General features: G+C 48.9%; 2 protein-coding genes across 2 annotated transcripts; both read right to left on the bottom strand.

Moving 5' to 3' along the window:
- Window positions 1-191: 191 nt before the first annotated feature.
- RPL26 (ribosomal protein L26) lies at window positions 192-7,238 on the bottom strand. The gene is made up of 4 exons (XM_008971328.4): window positions 7,108-7,238; window positions 6,129-6,301; window positions 3,787-3,927; window positions 192-361 (listed from the first exon to the last, which is right to left on the bottom strand). The coding sequence occupies exons 2-4, from the start codon at window positions 6,294-6,296 to the stop codon at window positions 233-235; spliced, it is 438 nt and encodes a 145-aa protein (XP_008969576.1). The 5' UTR covers window positions 6,297-6,301; window positions 7,108-7,238; the 3' UTR covers window positions 192-232.
- A 1,721-nt stretch (window positions 7,239-8,959) lies between these two features.
- On the bottom strand, window positions 8,960-18,784 carry RNF222 (ring finger protein 222). Its single transcript, XM_063598746.1, has one exon. The coding sequence runs from the start codon at window positions 17,345-17,347 to the stop codon at window positions 16,685-16,687; it is 663 nt and encodes a 220-aa protein (XP_063454816.1). The 5' UTR covers window positions 17,348-18,784; the 3' UTR covers window positions 8,960-16,684.
- Window positions 18,785-19,872: the final 1,088 nt, after the last annotated feature.

The raw sequence follows: 19,872 nt of genomic DNA, 5'->3' as shown, positions 1-19,872 counted from the left end.
CTTATAGGCCTTCTTCTTCTCAATGACACCCCTCCAGCTTCTGATACATCCTCAAATGCTGCTGCCCACTATAAAAAAAATCTCATCAGTCCTGATTTCAGAAAAATTTTAGACCAACAAATCAGAGGTAAGAGACTGATCCACTGAAAACTAGGGAGTGTCCTAAATCACCACGCACAAAACACAGGCTCTTTGTTTCAAGTTTTAATCAAAGCTTGTATATAAGATTACTTTATTCCTGCATCTTCTCAATGGTTTCTTCCTTGTATTTGCCCTTTTCCTTTCCTACTTGGCGAGATTTGGCTTTCCGTTCAAGGATCTTTTTGCGGTCTTTGTCCAGTTTTAGCCTAGTGATAACCACCTGCAGAAAAATAAGAAAAAAACACTCCCAAGCTTTAAATAATCACTAAAACACAAGGGAAAGCCCAACATTCAATACCATTTCCCAAACCTGGGGTAGGTGGATACCTAATAAGAAAAGATTAGTTAACTTTTAAAAAACTCCAGAAATCACTCTTTAGCCATCAAACCTGGCTTATTTACTAATTTCCTACCAACAAAGGAGAAAAGGCAAGATGGTATCAGTAATTCTTAAAGCCTCTTCTGTGCTTCATTATAAGATTTGTTTCTTTTTCACTGAGAAATATATGATTCTGCTCTTCTCACTACAGTTTTACAAGCTGTCATATACAAATATATTTGTTTCCAAAGTAACTTCAGCCTGGGTGCGGTGGTTCATGCCCCCAATCCCAGCACTTTGGGAGGCAGAGGCAGGCGGATCACCTGAGGTCAGGAGTTTGAGACCAGTCTGGCCAACACGGTGAAACCCCTTCTCTACTAAAAATACAAAAATTAGCTGGGTATGGTGGCACATGCCTGTAATCCCAGCTACCTGGGAGGCTGAGGCAGGAGAATCTCTGGAACCCTGGGGGGGCGGAGACTGCAGTGAGCTGAGATGGTGCTATTGCACTCTAGCCTGGGCGATCAATTGAGACTTCATCTGCACTTCCAGGCTGGGCGACAAGAGCAAAACTCTGTCCAAAACAAAACAAACAAACAAAAACCCCACCCCCAAACAGAAAAATAATAAAGTAACTTCAGAATTTTAATGCTAGAAATTAAAGGTAGCATCCACACATAATTCCACCTGCAAAATCTTTAGTGAGAAGATGACAATACAGATCTTACTCCAACAGTTCCAATCCTAAAAGACATCCAAATTATGATAAATTTTAGTCTTATGAATGCAAGGAAAGGGTGAAAAGAGGTGCTGGAAATACAGCATGCAGACCAAACAAAAATCTCCACAGTCACTGAACTCATTCTAGTATAGGGAGCCTGAAAACATTTACAAGTGAATCTACATCACTTTGATAGAGAAAGAAGGCAAGTGTGAGGAGGCCGAGGGGCTTTCTACAGTGATCAAGCAAAGCCCTACATTTGAACAGAGACCTAAAGTGGTGAGCTATCTATCTATGCACAGGTATCTGGAAGAGAACAGCAAGCTGAAAGGTTCAAAGGCAGGAGATTATCAAGTTTCATAGGTGTTTCTCTCAAACTTGAATAAGAATCAACTGGAGGGCTTATTAAAACATACACCTGGGTCATAAGCCCTAATTTTGCCTCAGTAGGCCTGGGCTCTTAGAATTTATAATTCTACCAAGTTGCTAGGAGGCGAGCAGACTAGAACATATAGAATGGAAAAAGATGTCAGAAGTAAGGGAAGATCAGTTAAGGTCTTTTTTTTCTTTTTTTTTTGAGATGGCGTTTTCACTCATTGCCTAGGCTGGAGTGCAATGGTGCGATCTCGGCTCACTGCAACCTCCGCCTCCCCAGTGCAAGTGATTCTCCTGCCTCAGCCTCCCAAGTAGCTGGGATTCCAGGCGTGTGCCACCACGCCTGGCTATTTTTTTTGTATTTTTAGTAGAGATGGGGTTCACCAGTTGGCCAGGCTGGTCTTGAACTCCTGACCTCAGGTGATCTGCTCGCCTCGGCCTCCCAAAGTGTTGGGATTACAGGCGTCAGCCACTGTGCCCGGCCAGATCAGTTAAGGTCTTACAGGCCAATGTGATGGCAAAGAGCAGACAGAATTCTAGGTATTATAATGAGACAGCAGTCCACAGATCTTATAAACTGATGTGGGGTATATAATAAATCAGTCAAAATGACATTTTTGGTTGGACAAGGCAGCTTACGACTATAATCCCAACACTTTGGGAGGCCTAGGTGGGAAGATAGCTTCCGGCTAGGAGTTCGAGACCAGCACCTGGGTAACACTTGCATGAGCCCGTATTAAAAAAAATTTTAAATGACATTTTGGCCTGAGCAATTAGGAAGATAGAGAGCTGCCATGCACTATGATGGTTTGAACATGCCAAGTTTGGGATACTAATTAGATATCTAAGTTGAACTGCGCAATTGCCAGTTGGATATTGAGTATAGAGTTTAGGGGAAGAGGAGAGTCCTAAGACTGGAATGAGACATGAAGATGATGACTGAGTTACTCAAAGATCGACCGTCACATGCTGCACTAACATCTACAGTACAAAAAGACTAAGAATCTGCTACCAAACTGGTGACCTTTTGAAACAACGTATCTGGTGAGGAGATGACTGGAGTAGGAAAAATGACTGGAGTAGGTTAAGGAATGGGGAAGTCCTTACTCTTAAGAGATACACACTGAAGTAATTACAGGTGAAGTGTCATGATCTTTTTTTAGTAAATTCACTGGGGGTGGAGAAAATGGATAAAGAACACATGACGAAATTTTAATAGAGAATTCTAGGTCAGAGATATACAGGTGTTTTACTATACCAGCCTTTTGACTTCTCTGAGGTTTAAAAATTACATTTATTGGCTGGGTGCAGTGGCTCACGCCTGTAATCCCAGCACTTTGGGAGGCAGAGGCGGGTAGATCACGAGGTCAGGAGATTGAGACCATCCTGGCCAACATGGTGAAACCCCATCTCTACTAACAAACACAAAAAATTAGCTGGGCGTGGTGGCAGGCGCCTGTAGTCCCAGCTACTGGGGAGGCTGAGGCAGGAGAGTGGCATGTACCCGGGAGGCGGAGCTTGCAGTGAGCCGAGATTGCGCCACTGCACTCCAGCCTGGGCGACAGAGCAAGACTCCGTCTCAAAAAAAGAAAAAAGAAAAACCAGGGCCAAAGTGCCATTTCATCTTACAAAAACCTACTTCCCAAATTTTAAGATCTATGAATTATTGATTGTTGATCAGCTTACTAATAGCTTTTGAAGAAAAAGCACATTTAATATACGTAATGGGATGGGCATGGTGGCTCATACCTGTAATCCCAGCACTTTAGGAGGCTGAGGCAGGCAAATCACCTGAGGTCAGGAGTTCAAGACCAGCCTGGCCAACATGGTGAAACTTTGTACTAAGAAGTACAAAAATTAGCCGGGTGTAGTGGTGCACGCATGTAGTCACAGCTACACTCAGGAGGCTGAGGCGGGAGAATCGCTTGCACTTGGGAGGCGGAGGCTGCAGTGAGCCGAGATTGTGCCACTGCACTCCGGCCTGGGTGACAGAGCAAGACTGTCTCAAAAACAAACTAACAGAAACATAATGACCGTTAACACTTTGATGTCAGAAACATTTTAAATGGTATTAGAATTTTCAATACAAGTGCAGTAGTATTTACTTTAAAATGTTTTTTTCCAGCACATGTAAAATCAAGGACTATTTCTATGGGCTTGCTCTGTAAACAATCACGTCAACAATAATTGCCATAATTTCCTTCTCTCAAGCATTCTCAAAAACACCTACCTTGCTGGGGTGAATGCCTACGTGGACAGTTGTGCCATTAGCCTTTTCCCGCTGCACCCGTTCAATGTAGATAACATATTTCTTCCTGTAAACCTGGACTACTTTGCCAATTTGCTGACCTTTATAGTGTCCACGTACCACCTAAGAGCAAATTCAAAAGTAACAAATATTTGAATAAAAGATTAACCTTGTAAATCAAGTAAACAAACTCATGCATACACCATTCACCCTATCATTATATTAAAAGATTAAAAAAAAGAGCCCACTTCGGCAACCTGTAAGAAGTTGACAACAAGGAATCTGTTACTCCATCTCAAAAGCAGCAACAGACCAAGAGTATTTAAATCTGAACCCATTAATGTGTGCAACCTAGTGCTAGTCAGAGGGCAGCAACAAATGCTTAACGGAACAAACCAATTCTTTCCCAAAGGTTAGCGGACAGGAATCCCAGTGGTCCTCAGTTTGTGAGGACAAGTGTTTCTGAACAGATTCTTCTTCCCAGTTTGTGACTTTCTTGCATTGGTATGTACTGAAAACAGAGATGACTGTTTTCAAGGTCTACTGGCAAGTTTAGCACTACTGCAGCAGGGTCCAATGGCTGTTCTCAACCCACACTGCTTATTTGGGAACCCATTTCATCTTTTTGAAATAGGCATGAAAAAATATTGATGGTGTGTATGTAAATGGCTTTAGAGACTGCCTGAATTCTTTAATCACTAGCTGCACTACAGATTACACCTAAGGGTCATTTATAGAAACCTTCACCTAAATAGATGCAACAAATTATTTACCTGTAAGCGCAAACGATAACGTGACTGTGCTTCAGTTACAGCTCCTGAATCTAGATTGGGAGCAATTCTGTTTACTGGTCCTCAACTGCCTCTTCAATGACCAAACATTGAAACCTCCTTTGCAAAAATTGCCAACAGTGAGAAAATTACAGCAGTTAAAGAGAACTGACCTAACTCCCATCTTGCTTCTAACCTCCAAGATGTCCTTGTTCATTCCTGGGCATAGACCAAACTAACTTTGGGAGGAACTCAGTCTACAGTTTAACTTTGAAACAAAGATGCTCACAGTCCTTTCCTGAAACAAACCCCCTTCTTGCCTGGGTACCAGACTGCCTTTGTAGGCTAACAAATTAGCTGCAAGACTAGAAATTACAGTTTAGGCAGCTAGAGGCTTCCCCAATTGCTCCTAGGGATAACACACTGTAAAGCCTAAGATTTGCGTGATTTTTTTTTTCAGACCCTGCACTGATGGATCCGCTGGTGCCACCCAGATCAATAAACTGGCTCATCTGATCTTGTGGCCCCCATTCAGGAACCAACTCAGAGCAAGAAGACAGCTTCAACTCCCTATGCCTTCATCTCTGATACGACCTATCAACACGCCCCACTCCCTGGCCCCCTACCTGCCAAATTATCCTTAAAAAAACTCCCATCCCTAAATTTTCCGGGAGAATGATTTGAGTAATTAACTCTGGTCTCTTGTTCTGGCTCTGCATGAATTAAACTCTTTCTCTATTGCAATTCCTGTCTAGATAAATTGGCTCTATATGGACAGCAGGCAAAATGAGCCTGCTGGGTAGTCACAATATATTGATAAAAGGATAATCCCAAAGCAATGTTCTGATTATGTCACCTAATTATGGTCACATCATCTGACGTTTGAGGAAACTGATCTTCGGGCAGGATCCCCAGGAGTTGGAGACCAATCTGGGCAGTAAAGTGAGACCCCTCTCTACAGAAACAAAAAAAAGGTCCTACATGGGAGCATCACTTGAGCCCAGAAGAGCCATGACCACGCAACCGCACTCCAGTCTGGGTAAGAGTGAGACCCCATCTCAGCCGGGCGCGGTGGCTCACGCCTGTAATCCCAGCACTTTGGGAGGCTGAGGCGGGCGGATCACCTGACGTCAGGAGTTCGAGACCAGCCTGCCCAACATGGTGAAACCCCGCCTCTACTAAAAACACAAAAATTAGCCGAGCCGTGGTGGCGGGCGCTTGTAATCCCAGCTACTCGGGAGGCTGAGGCAGGAGAATCGCCTGAACCCGGGAGGCGAAGGTTGCAGTGAGCTGAGATCGCACCACTGCACTCCAGCCTGGGGGACAAGAGCGAGACTTCGTCTCAAAAAAAAAAAAAAATTGATTTTCACCAAATAATACAATTAAAAACTGAAAAGCAGCTTACTTACTGTTTTTTGGTCCCTGGCTCAACTCATCTTGCCACTCTTTGGGAGCAAGAGTCTCAGAAGCATCTTTCTCAGGAATGCAATCCCTCTTCTAAGCTAAGTGCGTAAAATATCCATCAAGACAACGAGAACAAGTAGGGATACACACCTGAACTTCATCATCCTTTCGGATGGGCATGGATCGCACGTTGTACTTCTGTCTCAGCTCTTTGGAAAGAGGGGAAGACATAATCTTCCTTCGAATGTGGGAAGGTGCATTGAAATGCCTTTTGCGATTCTTGCTTCGGTCGGAAGTCACAAAGGGATTAAACTTCATTTTGGCTAAATAAAAAGTTAAAAAGACTCTTAAATGACCAAAATCTCATCCAGCTTCCAAACAACCGCAATGATTTTATCTTGATAGTCTAGAATGATCATAGGCAGTGTCATGTTGTGCAACTTCAACAAAAACTGTTTGATCGGAAGGGCCTATCAACCGAAGCTCGAAACTTTTTATTTTTTGTTTTATTCGGGTGTTTTCCGTATATGTTTACGGACTAAAGACTTTTGCATCAAAAACACTTGTCCTAGTTATAAGACCTTTTAGTTACACTCTCCCAACTCCTCAAGTAGTGCCTGAGGAAATCAAGACTGGACTTACATCTCTGCTGAGCAGACCGACAACGCAATTCTCTTAACTATAACCTCACGTTTTAGAAGGTACAATCAACGTTCATCTTCTACAGGCTTAAGAGTGAATACGTATAGCCCCGCCAAAATGAATAAGGCCCACCAACCCGAACCTGGAAAAGCCTGCACACGTCTCGGGTCCTAAAAGCCTCCCAGTGGGCAAGTGTGGTCTGGAAATTCCGTGAAGACTTTACCGAGAAGTTACTTCGAGACCATTCTCTAGGAAACGACACTACCCAGACTCCAGACTATTTCCACAGGCTCCCTTCCCTCAGCTCGTTTTCGAGTCCCCAAATCCCCGGTCCCTCCATCCATCTCCGGCCCAGCGAACCATCCCAGTCTCTCCTTCCTGGCTGCTACTCGGCCGACGAGAGACTCTCGGGGTCCCCGCGGTCGGAAGCCACCATGCCAAGAACGGATGGCTGCTGATTACACCCGCTTGCCCGCCGAATCCTTACCCGCTCCCGCTTCGGTGATGGCCGCAAAAGGGAAGAGAACTACACGCTGCTTCCGGTTCTGTAAGTTTACCAAAGATCTCGCGAGACCTATGTCTCTCGGAGCGAGAGGGGCGCGGAGTTTGAGCGAGGGGAGTAAACTGGGAAATAAATTTATGGCTAGTGTCACCTACTGGCTAGGAGGGGAACTGCGAGGGATTGCAAAACTCCCCTCCTCCAGGTCCTAGTGTCTCCCTTCCGAGACCCGGGTGCTGCCGCTGAATCCTCTGGGAAGGGTAGTCCCGGGGCTATTGGCTAAGGCTGCTCAGGGTCCAACTGCCCCTGGGGATGGTGAAGGAACGAGCGGCCCCAGGAGACCGCCCAGGAGACCCGCTGGTACCTTCACTCCCAGGTGCCGGGGTGGGGGCCGGCACCCCTTAGCCGGGGAAGCGCAGGCTCTGCTTCTGGCCGCCAGGAGGCGCGGGGACGCCGGCCGGCCGGTCGCCTGGGTCCCTGCACTCACCGTCCCCTCCCGCCCGTGGCGTGGGCGCGGCCAGCGTGCCGGTACTTTAACGAGCTCCACCGCGACGCCGGCCACCGCCCCTGCACCTGGGCGTCTGCTGACCGCACAGCAGTGCCCGCCAGAGATTCAGTTCTGGGTGGTGAGGGGCCTTGCGAGGACCAGGGCCACCGATCGCCGCCTGCCCCCGCGGAAATAGGTCCAAGGCCGCGTTTCCAAGGCGCCCCCAGTGCTGTGGGAGGTGCTGGTCCAGACCACGCTTCGAAGGAGCCAGGCGAGAGGAAGCCTCTCGGTGCGGGGAGCTGCGCGGGTTTCTAAATGCTCGGCCTGTTTGCGTCCAGTTCAGGACCAGACGGAAGCCGTGCGCTCCCTGCAAATGGTTTCTTTTCTTCTTCTTCGTGTGTGTGTGTGTGTGTGTGTGTGTGTGTGTGTGTGTGTGTGTGTGTGTGTGTGTGTCTTTTTCTTCTTTTTGAGACCGTTTCGCTCTTGTTGCTCAGGCTGGAGCGCACTGGCACGATCTCCACTCACTGCAACCTCCGCCTCCCGGGTTCTCCTGCCTCAGCCTCCTGAGTAGCTGGGATTACAGGCGCCCGCCACCACGCCCGGCTAATTTTTGTAGTTTCAGTAGAGACGAGGGTTCACCATGTTGGCCAGGCTGGTCTCGAACTCCCGACCTCAGGCAATCCGCCCGCCTCAGCCTCCCAAAGTGCTGGGATTACAGGCGTGAGCCACCGCGCCCGGCCCCTGCAAATGGTTTCTGAGGCAGCGGCAGTGCAGCAGGCACCGGCGCTGAACGGCTTCTGCTGAATGAATGACACGGGTGTCACAGTGACAGAGGACAGGCGTTTCACAAGAATACCGAAGACGTAGTGAGCCTTCTGAGTGTGGGGACGCTCTTCTCTACACTTTACATCATGAATTCTTTTAATCCACAAAATGGCTCTGTTGTTGCTGGTATTATTGTCCCCATTTTACAGATTGGGCAACTCAGCCACAGAGAAATGAGAGGAACTTGGTGCAAGGTTATACAGGACCCATAAGTCACAGCAGAACCCGTGCAGGCTGGCTCCCCGGCCTCTTCTGGGAACTGTATATGGCCCCAATTTGTGGGAGCCTCATAGTCAGGACTGCCCAGAGGATGGTCAGCAACGAACATGCGTTTTCATGATTTAAAAATAGTTGTGTTCTTAAATATGCTGTGAAGGAAGTAGCCCTAGATTTTATTCATCATTGAAAAATTCAGCAAGAATTCCTCTGCTGCGACTCTTTTCAACAAATATTTATGAGGCTTCTTTCCTGGGCCAGCCCTGAAACTAGACACTGGCGATGCAAAATAGGTCAAAATTTGTGCCTGCAGGAAGTTTACTGTCTATAAGAGATAGACAAGGGAATCAACAGCCACGAGACCACAGGAAAAGTGCTCGCTGAGCCAGCTGCCCTTGCTGTCTCTGTGATTCAGGAGCAGAAGGGAGCTCTGGGGTCAGGGAAGACTTCTGAGGTGAGGTCAGCATTGACTGGAATTGGAAGAATGTTAGCATTCGCTCCACAAGGCAGTAGGAATTGCTTGAAGGAAGGCTTGGAGGTGTGAAGCAGCGTGACTCGCGTTTTCCAGGAACCAGGTCCTTGCCGCTGAAGAGAGGCATTTAGACGGGAGCCCAGGGGTTCTAGGGCTGAGCTGAGTGTGATTTGGATCTGGAAGTCCTAGGGAGCTGCCGAAGGTGCCTGCCTTCCTTCCTTGCCTTGCCTTTCTGGCCTTCACGTTGTCACTCCTTCTCTTTCTTCCTACTGTCCTTACTAGTTTCCCAACTCCCTTCCTGTTCGGGTGTCCCCATCGTCTTCCTGTCTTCCCACCAAGACCCTCTCTGTTTCCTCAGCCCTCACATCCTCTGCTGACACCCTACTCTCCCAGGCCTTCCTTTCTTTCTCCCTCTGTTCAATACCGAGTCTCAAAATGAAACCTTCAGGCCGGGCATGGTGGCTCACGCCTGTAATCCTAGCACTTTGGGAGGCTGAGGCAGGCAGACTTGAGGTCAGAAGTTAAGGCCAGAAGTTTAAGACCAGCCTGGCCAGCATGGCGAAACCCCATCTCTACTAAAAAAAAAAAAAAATTAGCCGGGCGTGGCGGTGTGCACCTGTAATCCCAGCTACTCGGGAGGCTGAGGCAGGAGAATCGCATGAACCTGGGAGGCGGAGCTTGCAGTGAGTGGAGATCATGCCACTGCACTTCAGCCTGCGAGACAGAGCAAGACTCTGTCTCAAAAAAAAAAAAAAAAAATTAAACCTTCAGCCCACCATCCATACAGCATGACACTTGATACAATGTGAAAATTTGCAGGGTACAAATTGTCCATACAGATGCAAATGGCCAGTAGCCTAGTTAGAACGTCCCTATCTGTTTTTTTTGTTTTTTGTTTTTTTTTGAGGCGGAGTCTCGCTCTGTCACCCAGGCTGGAGTACAGTGGTGCGATCTTGGCTCACTGCAACCTCCGCCTCCAGGGTTCAAGCAATTCTCCTGCCTCAGCCTTCTGAGTAGCTGAGATTACAGGCATGAGCCACTACTCCTGGCTGGCTAATTTTTTTATTTTTGGTAGAGATGGGGTTTCACCACATTGGCCAGGATGGTCTCGAACTCCAGACCTCAAGTGATCTGCCTGCCTCGGCCTCCCAAAGTGCCGGGATTACAGGCGTGAGCTACCACGCCTGGCCGTCCCTTTCTCTCTCTTTTTTTTTTTTGAGACGGAGTCTGGCTCTGTCACCCAGGCTGGAGTGCAGTGGCGCTATCTCGGCTCACTGCAAGCTCTGCCTCCCGGGTTCACGCCATTCTCCTGCCTCAGCCTCCCGAGTAGCTGGGACCACAGGCTCCCGCCACCATGCCCAGCTAATTTCTTTTTGTATTTTTAGTAGAGACGGGGTTTCACCGTGTTAGCCAGGATGGTCTCGATCTCCTGACCTCGTGATCCGCCCGCCTTGGCGTCCCAAAGTGCTGGGATTACAGGCGTGAGCCACCGTGCCCGGCCCCCTTTCTCTTAACGTGTGTCTGTTGGGTACCTTGCCTTCACCCTGCAGCCTAGTCTGACTGCACTCTCTCTCCCTCGCTGCCCACATTCCTCTTCCTGGATTTGAAAAAGGTCCCTTTAGGATCATTTTGAAGCCTTCAGACATAGCAAAGCAGGGATTATAGCTAGATTCCACACCCAGAGTTGATTAGACTTAACTTTTTTCTAAACACCAAGCTGTCAGGTTTATTCATTCATTCACTCATTCTCCAAATATTTCTCCAGCTCTTACTGTTTACTAAATTCTGTGTCAGGCACTGGAGATACCAAGATCTATAAGATCTAGCCTCCCCGGAAGGAGCACTTCGTTAAGGAGGAGACAGATGTGACCAGATAAGCATAATCAAGTGTCACCGATGGATGCTTTGTGGGGGATGGGGGGAGTGGCGTAGGAGCTGGCAGTTCCCTTGAGCAAGGAAGTGGGCACGTCTTCAGAGGTAACCCTGGAACTATACTGTTTCTGAAAAGCTAGGTAGGAGTTTTCCAGGTAGATGGGGTGGAGTGGGGGTTGGGGTGGGGGGAGTGTGTTTCAGTCGGAGTGAGGCTCATAAGCAAAGGCCCAGGCCTGCACCCCACTGCATATTGGGAACTGCAAGTGGTTTGTGCTGAGAATGAGCTGTGGAGTTAATTTATCCTGGTAGGAGGAGGAGTTGTAAGGGTGAGGCAAAGTTGTTTATTGTGTGTCCCTGAAAAAGGACTTTTTTTTTTTTTTGAGATGGAGTCTCGCTCTGTTGCCCAGGTTGAAGTGTAGTGGCACAATCTTGGCTCATTGTAACCTCCACCTCCCGGGTTCAAGCGATCCTCCTGCCTCTGTCTCCCGAGTAGCTGGGATTACAGGTGCACGCCATCATGCCTGGCTAATTTTTGTATTTTTAGTAGAGACAGGGTTTCACCATGTTGGCCAGGCTAGTCTCGAACTCCTGACCTCGTGATCCGCTTGCCTCGGCCTCCCAAAGTGCTGGGATTACAGGCATGAGCCACTGCACCTGGACCCAAAAAGGACATTTATACTGACAAGGAGGTCAAAAGGAGATAGCAGCTGAGTGGTCTTGTGAGTCACACAGGGTTCAGTGAGGGGAGAGGTTATGGAACTGTTTCTGAGGGGCACAGAGGTCTCTAATATGCCTGCCCAGGATCCTGGCAACCCTCGTCAGGGCCCTGCTGGCAATGCTATGGATCCTTAAGCTTGACTGGTAGGCTCAGACTGTGTAAGTGTGTATTACTGTTAAAGGTTATTATGATGGGAAGTGGCTGTGTGTGTGTGTGTGTGTGTGTGTGTGTGTTGCAGGGGTTGGGGTGCCTCTGGATAAGGGGAGGAAGAGAAGAGCAACTAAGTTTAATCCTAGGCATCCATCCCTCTATCTATCTATCTACTATCTATCTATCTATCCATCTATCTATCTATGTATCTATCTGTCTGTCTGTCTGTCTGTCTATCTATCTGTCTATCTCTGTCTGTGTAATGGTATTGTCCTGTAGTGCCCTCACCGCATGATGGTTGCTTAAAACAAAAGATTTTATTTGAAAACAAAGAGGAAAAGAAGAGAAGGGGGAATCAAAATAAGCACATTCAATGACGGGGCCCAGAGAAATGCTCAGGAACTCAGGAACGCTGAGAACATTAAATTTTTAAACCTTACTCCTTGGGCGCCTGTTAGCATAAGATGTCACACCTCCAACCAGACAAACCAGCCCCACTAAGCCAGTAGTTGACACTCTCGAACCACAGGACAGGTGGTTTGGCAGCTCTTGACTGTTCTTGGGGCAATCTTACTTGGCAACAGGCGTGTACACTGAAGATATCTTTAGCTTCTAATAATTTTTCAATTCAGTTTTTGAATGTCAAATTTACTTGGTTCAAACATCAAAAGGGATAAATTTAAGGTAAAGTGAGGCCGGGCGCGGTGGCTCACGCCTGTAATCCCAGCACTTTGGGAGGTCAAGGTGGGTGGATCAAAAGGTCAGGAGATCAAGACCATCCTGGCTAACACGGTGAGATCCTGTCTCTACTAAAAATACAAAAAAATTAGCTGGGCCTGGTGGCGGGTGCCTGTAGTCCCGGCCACTCGGGAGGCTGAGGCAGGAGAATGGCGTGAACCCTGAAGGCGGAGTTTGCAGTGAGCCGAGATAGCGCCACTGCACTCCAGCCTGGGCGACAGGGCAAGACTCCATCTCAAAAAAAAAAAAGGTAAAGTGAAAACTCCCCTTCCCATTCCATCATTTTCTCATTCCTTTCCATGGCTAGTCAGAATTATTAGTGTTTTGTACATCTTCCCAACTTCCTTCCTTCCTTCCTCCCTCCCTCCCTCCCTTCTGCCCTTCTTGTCTTTCTTTTCTTTGTGTCATCAAGGTCTTACTCTGTTGCTCAGGCTGGAGTACATTGGTGCAATCATAGCTCACTGCAGCCTCCTGGGCTCAAGGGACCCTTCCACCTCAACCCCCTGAGTAGCTGGGGCTACAGAGGTGCACCACCACAAGGTAATTACAATTTTTTTAAAAAAAATAGAGATAGGGTCTCACTATGTTGCCCAGGCTGGTCTTGAACTCCTGGCCTCAAGTGATCCTCCCACCTTGGCCTCCCAAAGTGCTGGGCATGAACCACCGTGCCCTGCATTCCCACTTTTTTGATGCATAAGTAAGCAAATAGGAATGTAAATTCTTATTCTCCCCCTTTCTTTCTTTTTCTTTTTTTTTGAGACAGAGTCTTGCTCTGTCGCCCAGGCTGGAGTGCAACGGTGCGATCTCAGCTCACTGCAACTTCCGCCTCCTGGGTTCAAGCAATTCTCCTGCCTCAGCCTCCCTATTAGCTGGGATTACAGGCACGTACCACCATGCCCGACTAATTTTTGTATTTTTAGTAGAGACAGGGTTTCCCCATGTTGGCCAGGCTGGTCTTGAACTCCTGACCTCAGGTGATCCGCCCGCCTCGGCCTCCCAAAGTGCTGGGATTACAGGCGTGAGACATTGTGCCTGGCCTATTTCCTGCTCTTTCTATACAAATTGTAGTATCCAGTATCCAGTGTTCCACACCTTGCTTTTCCTCATTTTCCATTGTACCTTGGAGACATTCCATATAAGTTTATTGAGTCCTTTCTTGTTCTTTTTTTTTTTTTCTTTTACAGCTGCATGATATTCCCTGGACCTTAAGATAGATAACCAGTACCCTATTGATTAGCATTTAGGGTTTTTCCAATCCTTTATTTTTATAAACAATGCTGCAATTATATAGCATCACATGTATGCTGCTGCCCATACATGCAAGTATATCTGTAGGATGTTTCTAGAACAGGAATTGCTGGAGCAAAGCAGAAATTTTGGTAGATAATGTCACATTGCCCTTGATAGGGATTTTAATAATACGCTTTCCCACTAACCATTCCCCTGCCTCCCTCAGCTTCAGTAGCGGAGTGGGTTATGAGGCTTCCAGGTTTCGACAAGCTCATAGGTGAAAAATGGCATGCCAGCCGAATTTTAATTTTAATTTCTTTTGCAACTGTGGTTGAATAGATGTGTAAGAGCCATTTCTGTTTGCATTTCAAACTTTTTCTTTTCCTTTCCTTCTTTTTTTTTTTGAGACAGAGTCTCGCTGTGTCACCCAGCTGGAGTGCAGTGGCATGATCTCGGCTCACTGCAACATCCACCTCCCAGGTTCAAGCGATTCTCCTGCCTCAGCCTCCCGAGTAGCTGGGACTACAGGCGTGCGCCACCATGCCCGGCTAATTTTTTGTATTTTTAGTAGAGATGGGGTTTCACCATACTGGCCAGGCTGGTCTCGAACTCCTGACCTCATGATCCACCTGCCTCGGCCTCCCAAAGTGCTGGGATTACAGGAGTGAGATACCGCATCAAACTTTTTCACCTAAAGTGAATTGTCCTTCAAGTCCAGGCTCGGAGCTTCCCACATAAATTGCAGAGTCTCTGGAATCTTTGAGAAAATATATACCTTTATTTTAAAAATAGCTTTTGGCATTCTCTGACAATAAAAGGAGTTGCAGCTACAGGTCACCATTGAACATACGAAAACGCTGAGAGTATTTTGAAAGAAACTTTTGGCAAATACGACAGAATCTGAAAAGACTAGAACCAGGTTCCCAGAAATTCATGACACTGTTTAAAACAGCCTGGCTGAGGTTAAAAGAGACTCATTGGAGTCTTTGCAAATTTAACATTATTTTTATTCCTATAATAAATATTTTCCCCATGGAATCCATCTGTATCCCTCCCCTCCAATAGCACCTGTGCTCTTCTGTAATTTTTTTTTTTTTTTTAGACGGAGTCTCGCTCTGTCACCCAGGCTGGAGTGCAGTGGCACGATCTCGGCTCACTGCAACCTCCGCCTCCCGGGTTCAAGCTAATCTTCTGTCTCTGCCAGGTAGCTGGGACTACAGGCGCGCGCCACCACTCCTGGCTAATTTTTGTATTTTTAGTAGAGACGCAGTTTCACCATATTGGCCAGGCTGGTCTCGAACTCCTGACCTTGTGATCCACCCATCTCGGCCTCCCAAAGTGCTGGGATTACAGACATGAGCCACCGTGCCTGGCCACTTCTGTAATCTTGAAATGCACACAGAGAAGCCCACAAGTGCTTTTAAAGCAGCCCTCTCTATGTCCCAAATATCCCCTGTAGTGGGGCCCAAATCCCCAGCGGTCCCCAAATGACCACCACTGCAGGCATTTAGGAACTAGATAAAACGTAGACTGCTATTTCTTCCCTCCCTACCAAGACAGCAAATTGCCCAGAGGGGTATAGGTTGAGGGAGGTTGGGGGGGGCTCAGCTGTGGGCACAGCTGGGTGCAGACCACCACTTATTTGAGATAATTGCTGGAGGTTTTTGTTGTTTTCCATTGAAAGGTGTTGGTTGACTTACGGACCTCAATAAACAGCTAATAGCTATCCCCGAATGCCTCAGGCTAGACCCAACCTGAGGCTCTTCACAGTCCAACTTGGGGGCCCCAGGCAAAGAGACCTCGAGGAGCAGCTGAGGGCACCTGGGCCTCAGCATTTCTCGGTTGAGATGGCGGCGTCCCTGACAAGCACAGCTGTTTTCCTCCCCACCCTTCCTCACCCAGCCCAGCCTGGCAATCCACCTAGGAAACTGGCCCAGCTGGTGTGGCCTCTAAATGAGTGGCTGGGTCATGAGGAGGAGGACTAGCTGGGAGGGAGGCGGGAGCCCCCAGGGGTTCGTTTGCCCACATAGTTCTCAGCTGACTCAAGGCTCGCCTGTCAGGCTTCCCCTCCACTCCCTGCCACCCTTGAGAACCCCAGGACTCAAAGTTTGGATCCCTCCTTGGGCCTGGAGGGCTCAGGGAGACCTCTGGCTCCGTTCGTGGGGCACTCTGCTGGGGTGGCCTCTATCAACCAACCCCTGTCTCTGGATCTGGCCTCAGCTCTCCAGGAAGAACAGTTTCTGTTCATTCTCCCAGAAATTCTGGGGCAGCCTCTGAGATCAGCTTCTCCTTCAGGGAAGCCCTTCTAAGCTGGCAGGTTGGGGACAGGGAGGGTTAGGGGTTGGGGTGCTGTGGTGGAGGTCGGGGGTGAGTGCTGAGATTCTGGGCGCCCCTTCTGTCTGTTCCCGAGGGCAAGCCACAAATCCCGGGTGGGAATTCTGGCCTGGAGGATCCTGCCATCGGCCAGCCCAGCAAGACGTCTGCCGGCAGGACTTTCTTGTCCCTGGAGGGGCCCACCTGGCTTTGGGCAGGTCACCTGGCAGGTAAGGTCTGCCGCTCAGGGCTGGTGAGCCTGCAGGAGGGCAGTGACCACCCATCTTCCCAGCCTAGAGGAAGGGGAACGCATCTGCTGAGGATTCACGTGGGGAACACGCGCCGCGCGCATGGAGTCAGCTCCAGCCTCTCTGTCGAGCGGAAGCCCCTGCGGGGGTCGGGGAAGCCCAAGGCCCTCTCTGTGCCCAGGTCCTCCCCTCTGCCTGCCCGCGTGCCCCTCGGAGCTTGGTGGCACCAGGGCTGCCGTGGGCCTCCTGTCCCACCCCAGGCCACGGCTAGCCCGGCGGCCTCCCTGAGGTGCGGCTCACGCCTGCTTCCTCACCAGCAGCACCCAGGGCAGGATGGCGGCCACCACGGCCACCACAGCGATGAGCGTGATGAGCAGCAGGGCCCGCGATCGGCAGCAGAAGGCGCGGGCGGAGCGGGGCGCCAGGGAGGCCTCCGAGAGCTCTGCCAGGCTGCGGCGGGGCAGCACGCTGTCCTGCTCCCCCAGGGGCATCCCGTGGCGGCTGATGACAAAGATCTGTGACTCCCGGGGCAGGCTGGGCAGCAGGTCCAGGGGGAGCTGGGCGCTCTGGCCCGGGCTGCCTGGCGGCCTGGCCTGGCCCGGAGGTGGCCTCCAGGCAGACGAGGAGGCAGCCAGGGGGTTTGTGTGGCCCAGGCTGTCCAGTGGGGGCACGGAGGGCAGGCCCACGGGCACAGCCAGCGTCTGGGAGCTCTTGTCCAGCATGGAGGGCCAGCGGGAGCTCTTCTTGCTAAGGAATGTGACGTAGCGGCAGATGGGGCAGACCAGGGTCCTCTGGACCTGCCCATCCACGCGAGTGGACAGCAGGTACTTGACCAGGCAGTCATGGCAGAACACATGGCCACAGCTCAGCGTCCGGCTGGCGCCCTCCAGGTCCCGGAACTTCTCATAGCACACGGGGCACTCACTGCCCGAGCTGTCCTTGCTCTCCCCTTCTGACATGGCCACTGGGAGATGGCACGCTCAGCTGTGGACGGGAAGGGTTGTGAATATTGGGGCATTTCCTCTTTCCCTCCCCCGTCCTAACTCCCACCTACACCTCTGCCTCCACTGCCTCTTATCCCCTCTCCCTGTCTTCTGCCTCCTCTCTCTTCCTCCTACTCTTGGCTCTTCTGCTGCTCCTCCTCTATGGCCCACCTGACTCAAACCTAGAGCCCAAGACCCTTAGGAGGAGAGGAGCAGATGCTTCTGGAAGGGAGAATCGGGAGACAGAGAACCAGAGAACCCAGTCACACTGGACCCCAGGAGGAGGTGTGTGGAGTTCCTGATGTCTCACCTCAATCATCATGTACACACATGGTGAGGTCACTGCCTCACCTCTTCCTGCTTCAGTGACGGAAGTGAAGAAAGGAAGTCCCTGTTACCAGGGGAAGCAGGTGGCTAAGAAGATGCATGCACAGCCCCAGTCCCGTGTCCAATTTGGACCTGCACCCAGAGTGGCCATTTTCCAGAAAAGCCCGTGCTAGTCTCAACCTCTGCCCTCACCTGGGGTTGGCGGGTCCATTGGATTTCCTCCAGCCGTTGGATTGCATTCCTCCGTGCTAAGTGTGGCTATAAAGCAATGACTGTTTAAAAAAACAAAGCTTAGAACTTACACATTCAAATGCCTGCTGGCCCTCCACATAGTCACGTCAGGGAGCTTTAGGTTCATTCCCTCACCTGCCACAGCTCAGTCATTCTCCAAATTCTTCTTATGGGGCTGCCTGAGGCAGTGAGAGAAGCATCTGATTAACCGTGATGGAGACAGAATTTCATCCTTTGAGAATATGTCTGATACTTTGGAAATGCCCAGAAGTCATTGGGAGCCAAGTCTGATAGGAAAGTAAATGAGTGATCAAGTGGCATGATATTGTTTGAAATCAAAGCTATGGAGTCACTATAAAGTAACAAGATGGCTGTTTTTTTTTTTTTTTTTTTGAGAGGGAGTTTTGCTCTGTCGCCCAGTCAGGAGTGCAGTGGCACGACCTCAGCTCACTGCAACCTCCACCTCCTGGGTTCAAGAGATTCTCCTGTCTCAGCCTCCCAAATAGCTGGCATTACAGGCGCATGCCACCACCCATGGCTAATTTTTGTAATTTTAGTAGAGACAGAGTTTCACCATGTTGGCCAGGCTGGTCTTGAACTCCTGACCTCCAGTGATCCGCCCGCCTCGGCCGGCCTCCCAAAGTGCTGGGATTACAGATGCGAGCCAAGGCGCTGGCAACAAGATGGGTTTTAAACAGAATCTGAGACCAGATTTGTTTGATTAACTACATGGCTTCCCAAGTCGATGGCTTTGAAGGGAAACATCCACTGGGGTGTGTGGTGAGGTCCAAGTGTCCTCACTGAAAAGTTCCCAGTGTCACAACTGTGTAGCCTAAACTTATCTGGAACAGCTTCTTTAAAAAGAACCATGATTCCTTGTTATTGCTGCTTTCTTCCATCCATGACAGAGACAAAAGACCCCTGGACACACTGATAAAATAGAGTTGCATGGCAGCCCCCAGACCTGAGAGATGACATAGTGGGAACAAAATCAATGTGTAGGAAGGACAACTGTTAAGATCACAAATCTTTCAGAATCCCTCCCTCTCTTGGCTTGGCTCCAAATCTATTTTGCCGAGTTGAAAATGTCCCATAGTCAAAGAGCAAAAATATTTGGAGGTGGGATAAGGAATCTGGGATCCTGGAGGAGGCCCCCAAACCTCTTCGGGAGTTTCTAGCTTTGGTCTTTGAGATGGTCAATGTGGCCCCCAGGATGGGGGATGGCAGTTCAAATCTTTGATCTACCCATTACTGTCTGTATAAGCTTAGCCAAGTTGTTTAACCTCTCTGAGTCTCAGTTTCCTGTCCATAAGACGAAATTGATAATAATGGTACCATCTTCCTCGGAGAGTTGTTGGGGGAATTAAGTGAGTTAATGTGAGTGAAGAGTCTGGCTCAGAGTAAGTGCTCAGTAAATGGCAGTTGTCATTATTAAGACAGACCATGTCCTGTCCCCTCTTCTCCCAAAGGGGACTTGGAGACCCCTGTCACAGCTCTTGAGGCAGCCACAGCATTTGCCTTCCTTTCCTTCCCTCTCATCCCCAAATGTTCCTTAGTATGTGGATGATTAAAAAATCACACCCACTTGACAGAGGGCAGCTCACCTCAAATTAGAATAACTGAACAAGATGACAATGGATAAGATAAGTGATGGGCGATGGATAATAATTTAAATGGTTATTCCAATCTTTCTTGGTAGTTATTTCATAACACATTTGCAAATGTTTATACCAAACAGCCATTATAATCAGGATGGGCATGATTTTCTTAAGCCAATCAACTATTAATATGTTTCCCTGCATTTCATAACCCCCCAGAGTGTATGATGGCAAGAGTTCCATCCTTCTATCCATCCATCCATCTGTCTAATTATTCAACACATATTTATTGAGCACCTGCTATGTGCTAGGTACTGACTTACAAATTGGGGATAAGTAGTGGCC

This window comes from Pan paniscus, chromosome 19 (assembly GCF_029289425.2).
Source record: "Pan paniscus chromosome 19, NHGRI_mPanPan1-v2.0_pri, whole genome shotgun sequence".
In the NCBI taxonomy this organism is placed as follows: Eukaryota; Metazoa; Chordata; class Mammalia; order Primates; family Hominidae; genus Pan; species Pan paniscus.
This window is presented reverse-complemented; position numbering and strand designations above follow the sequence as displayed.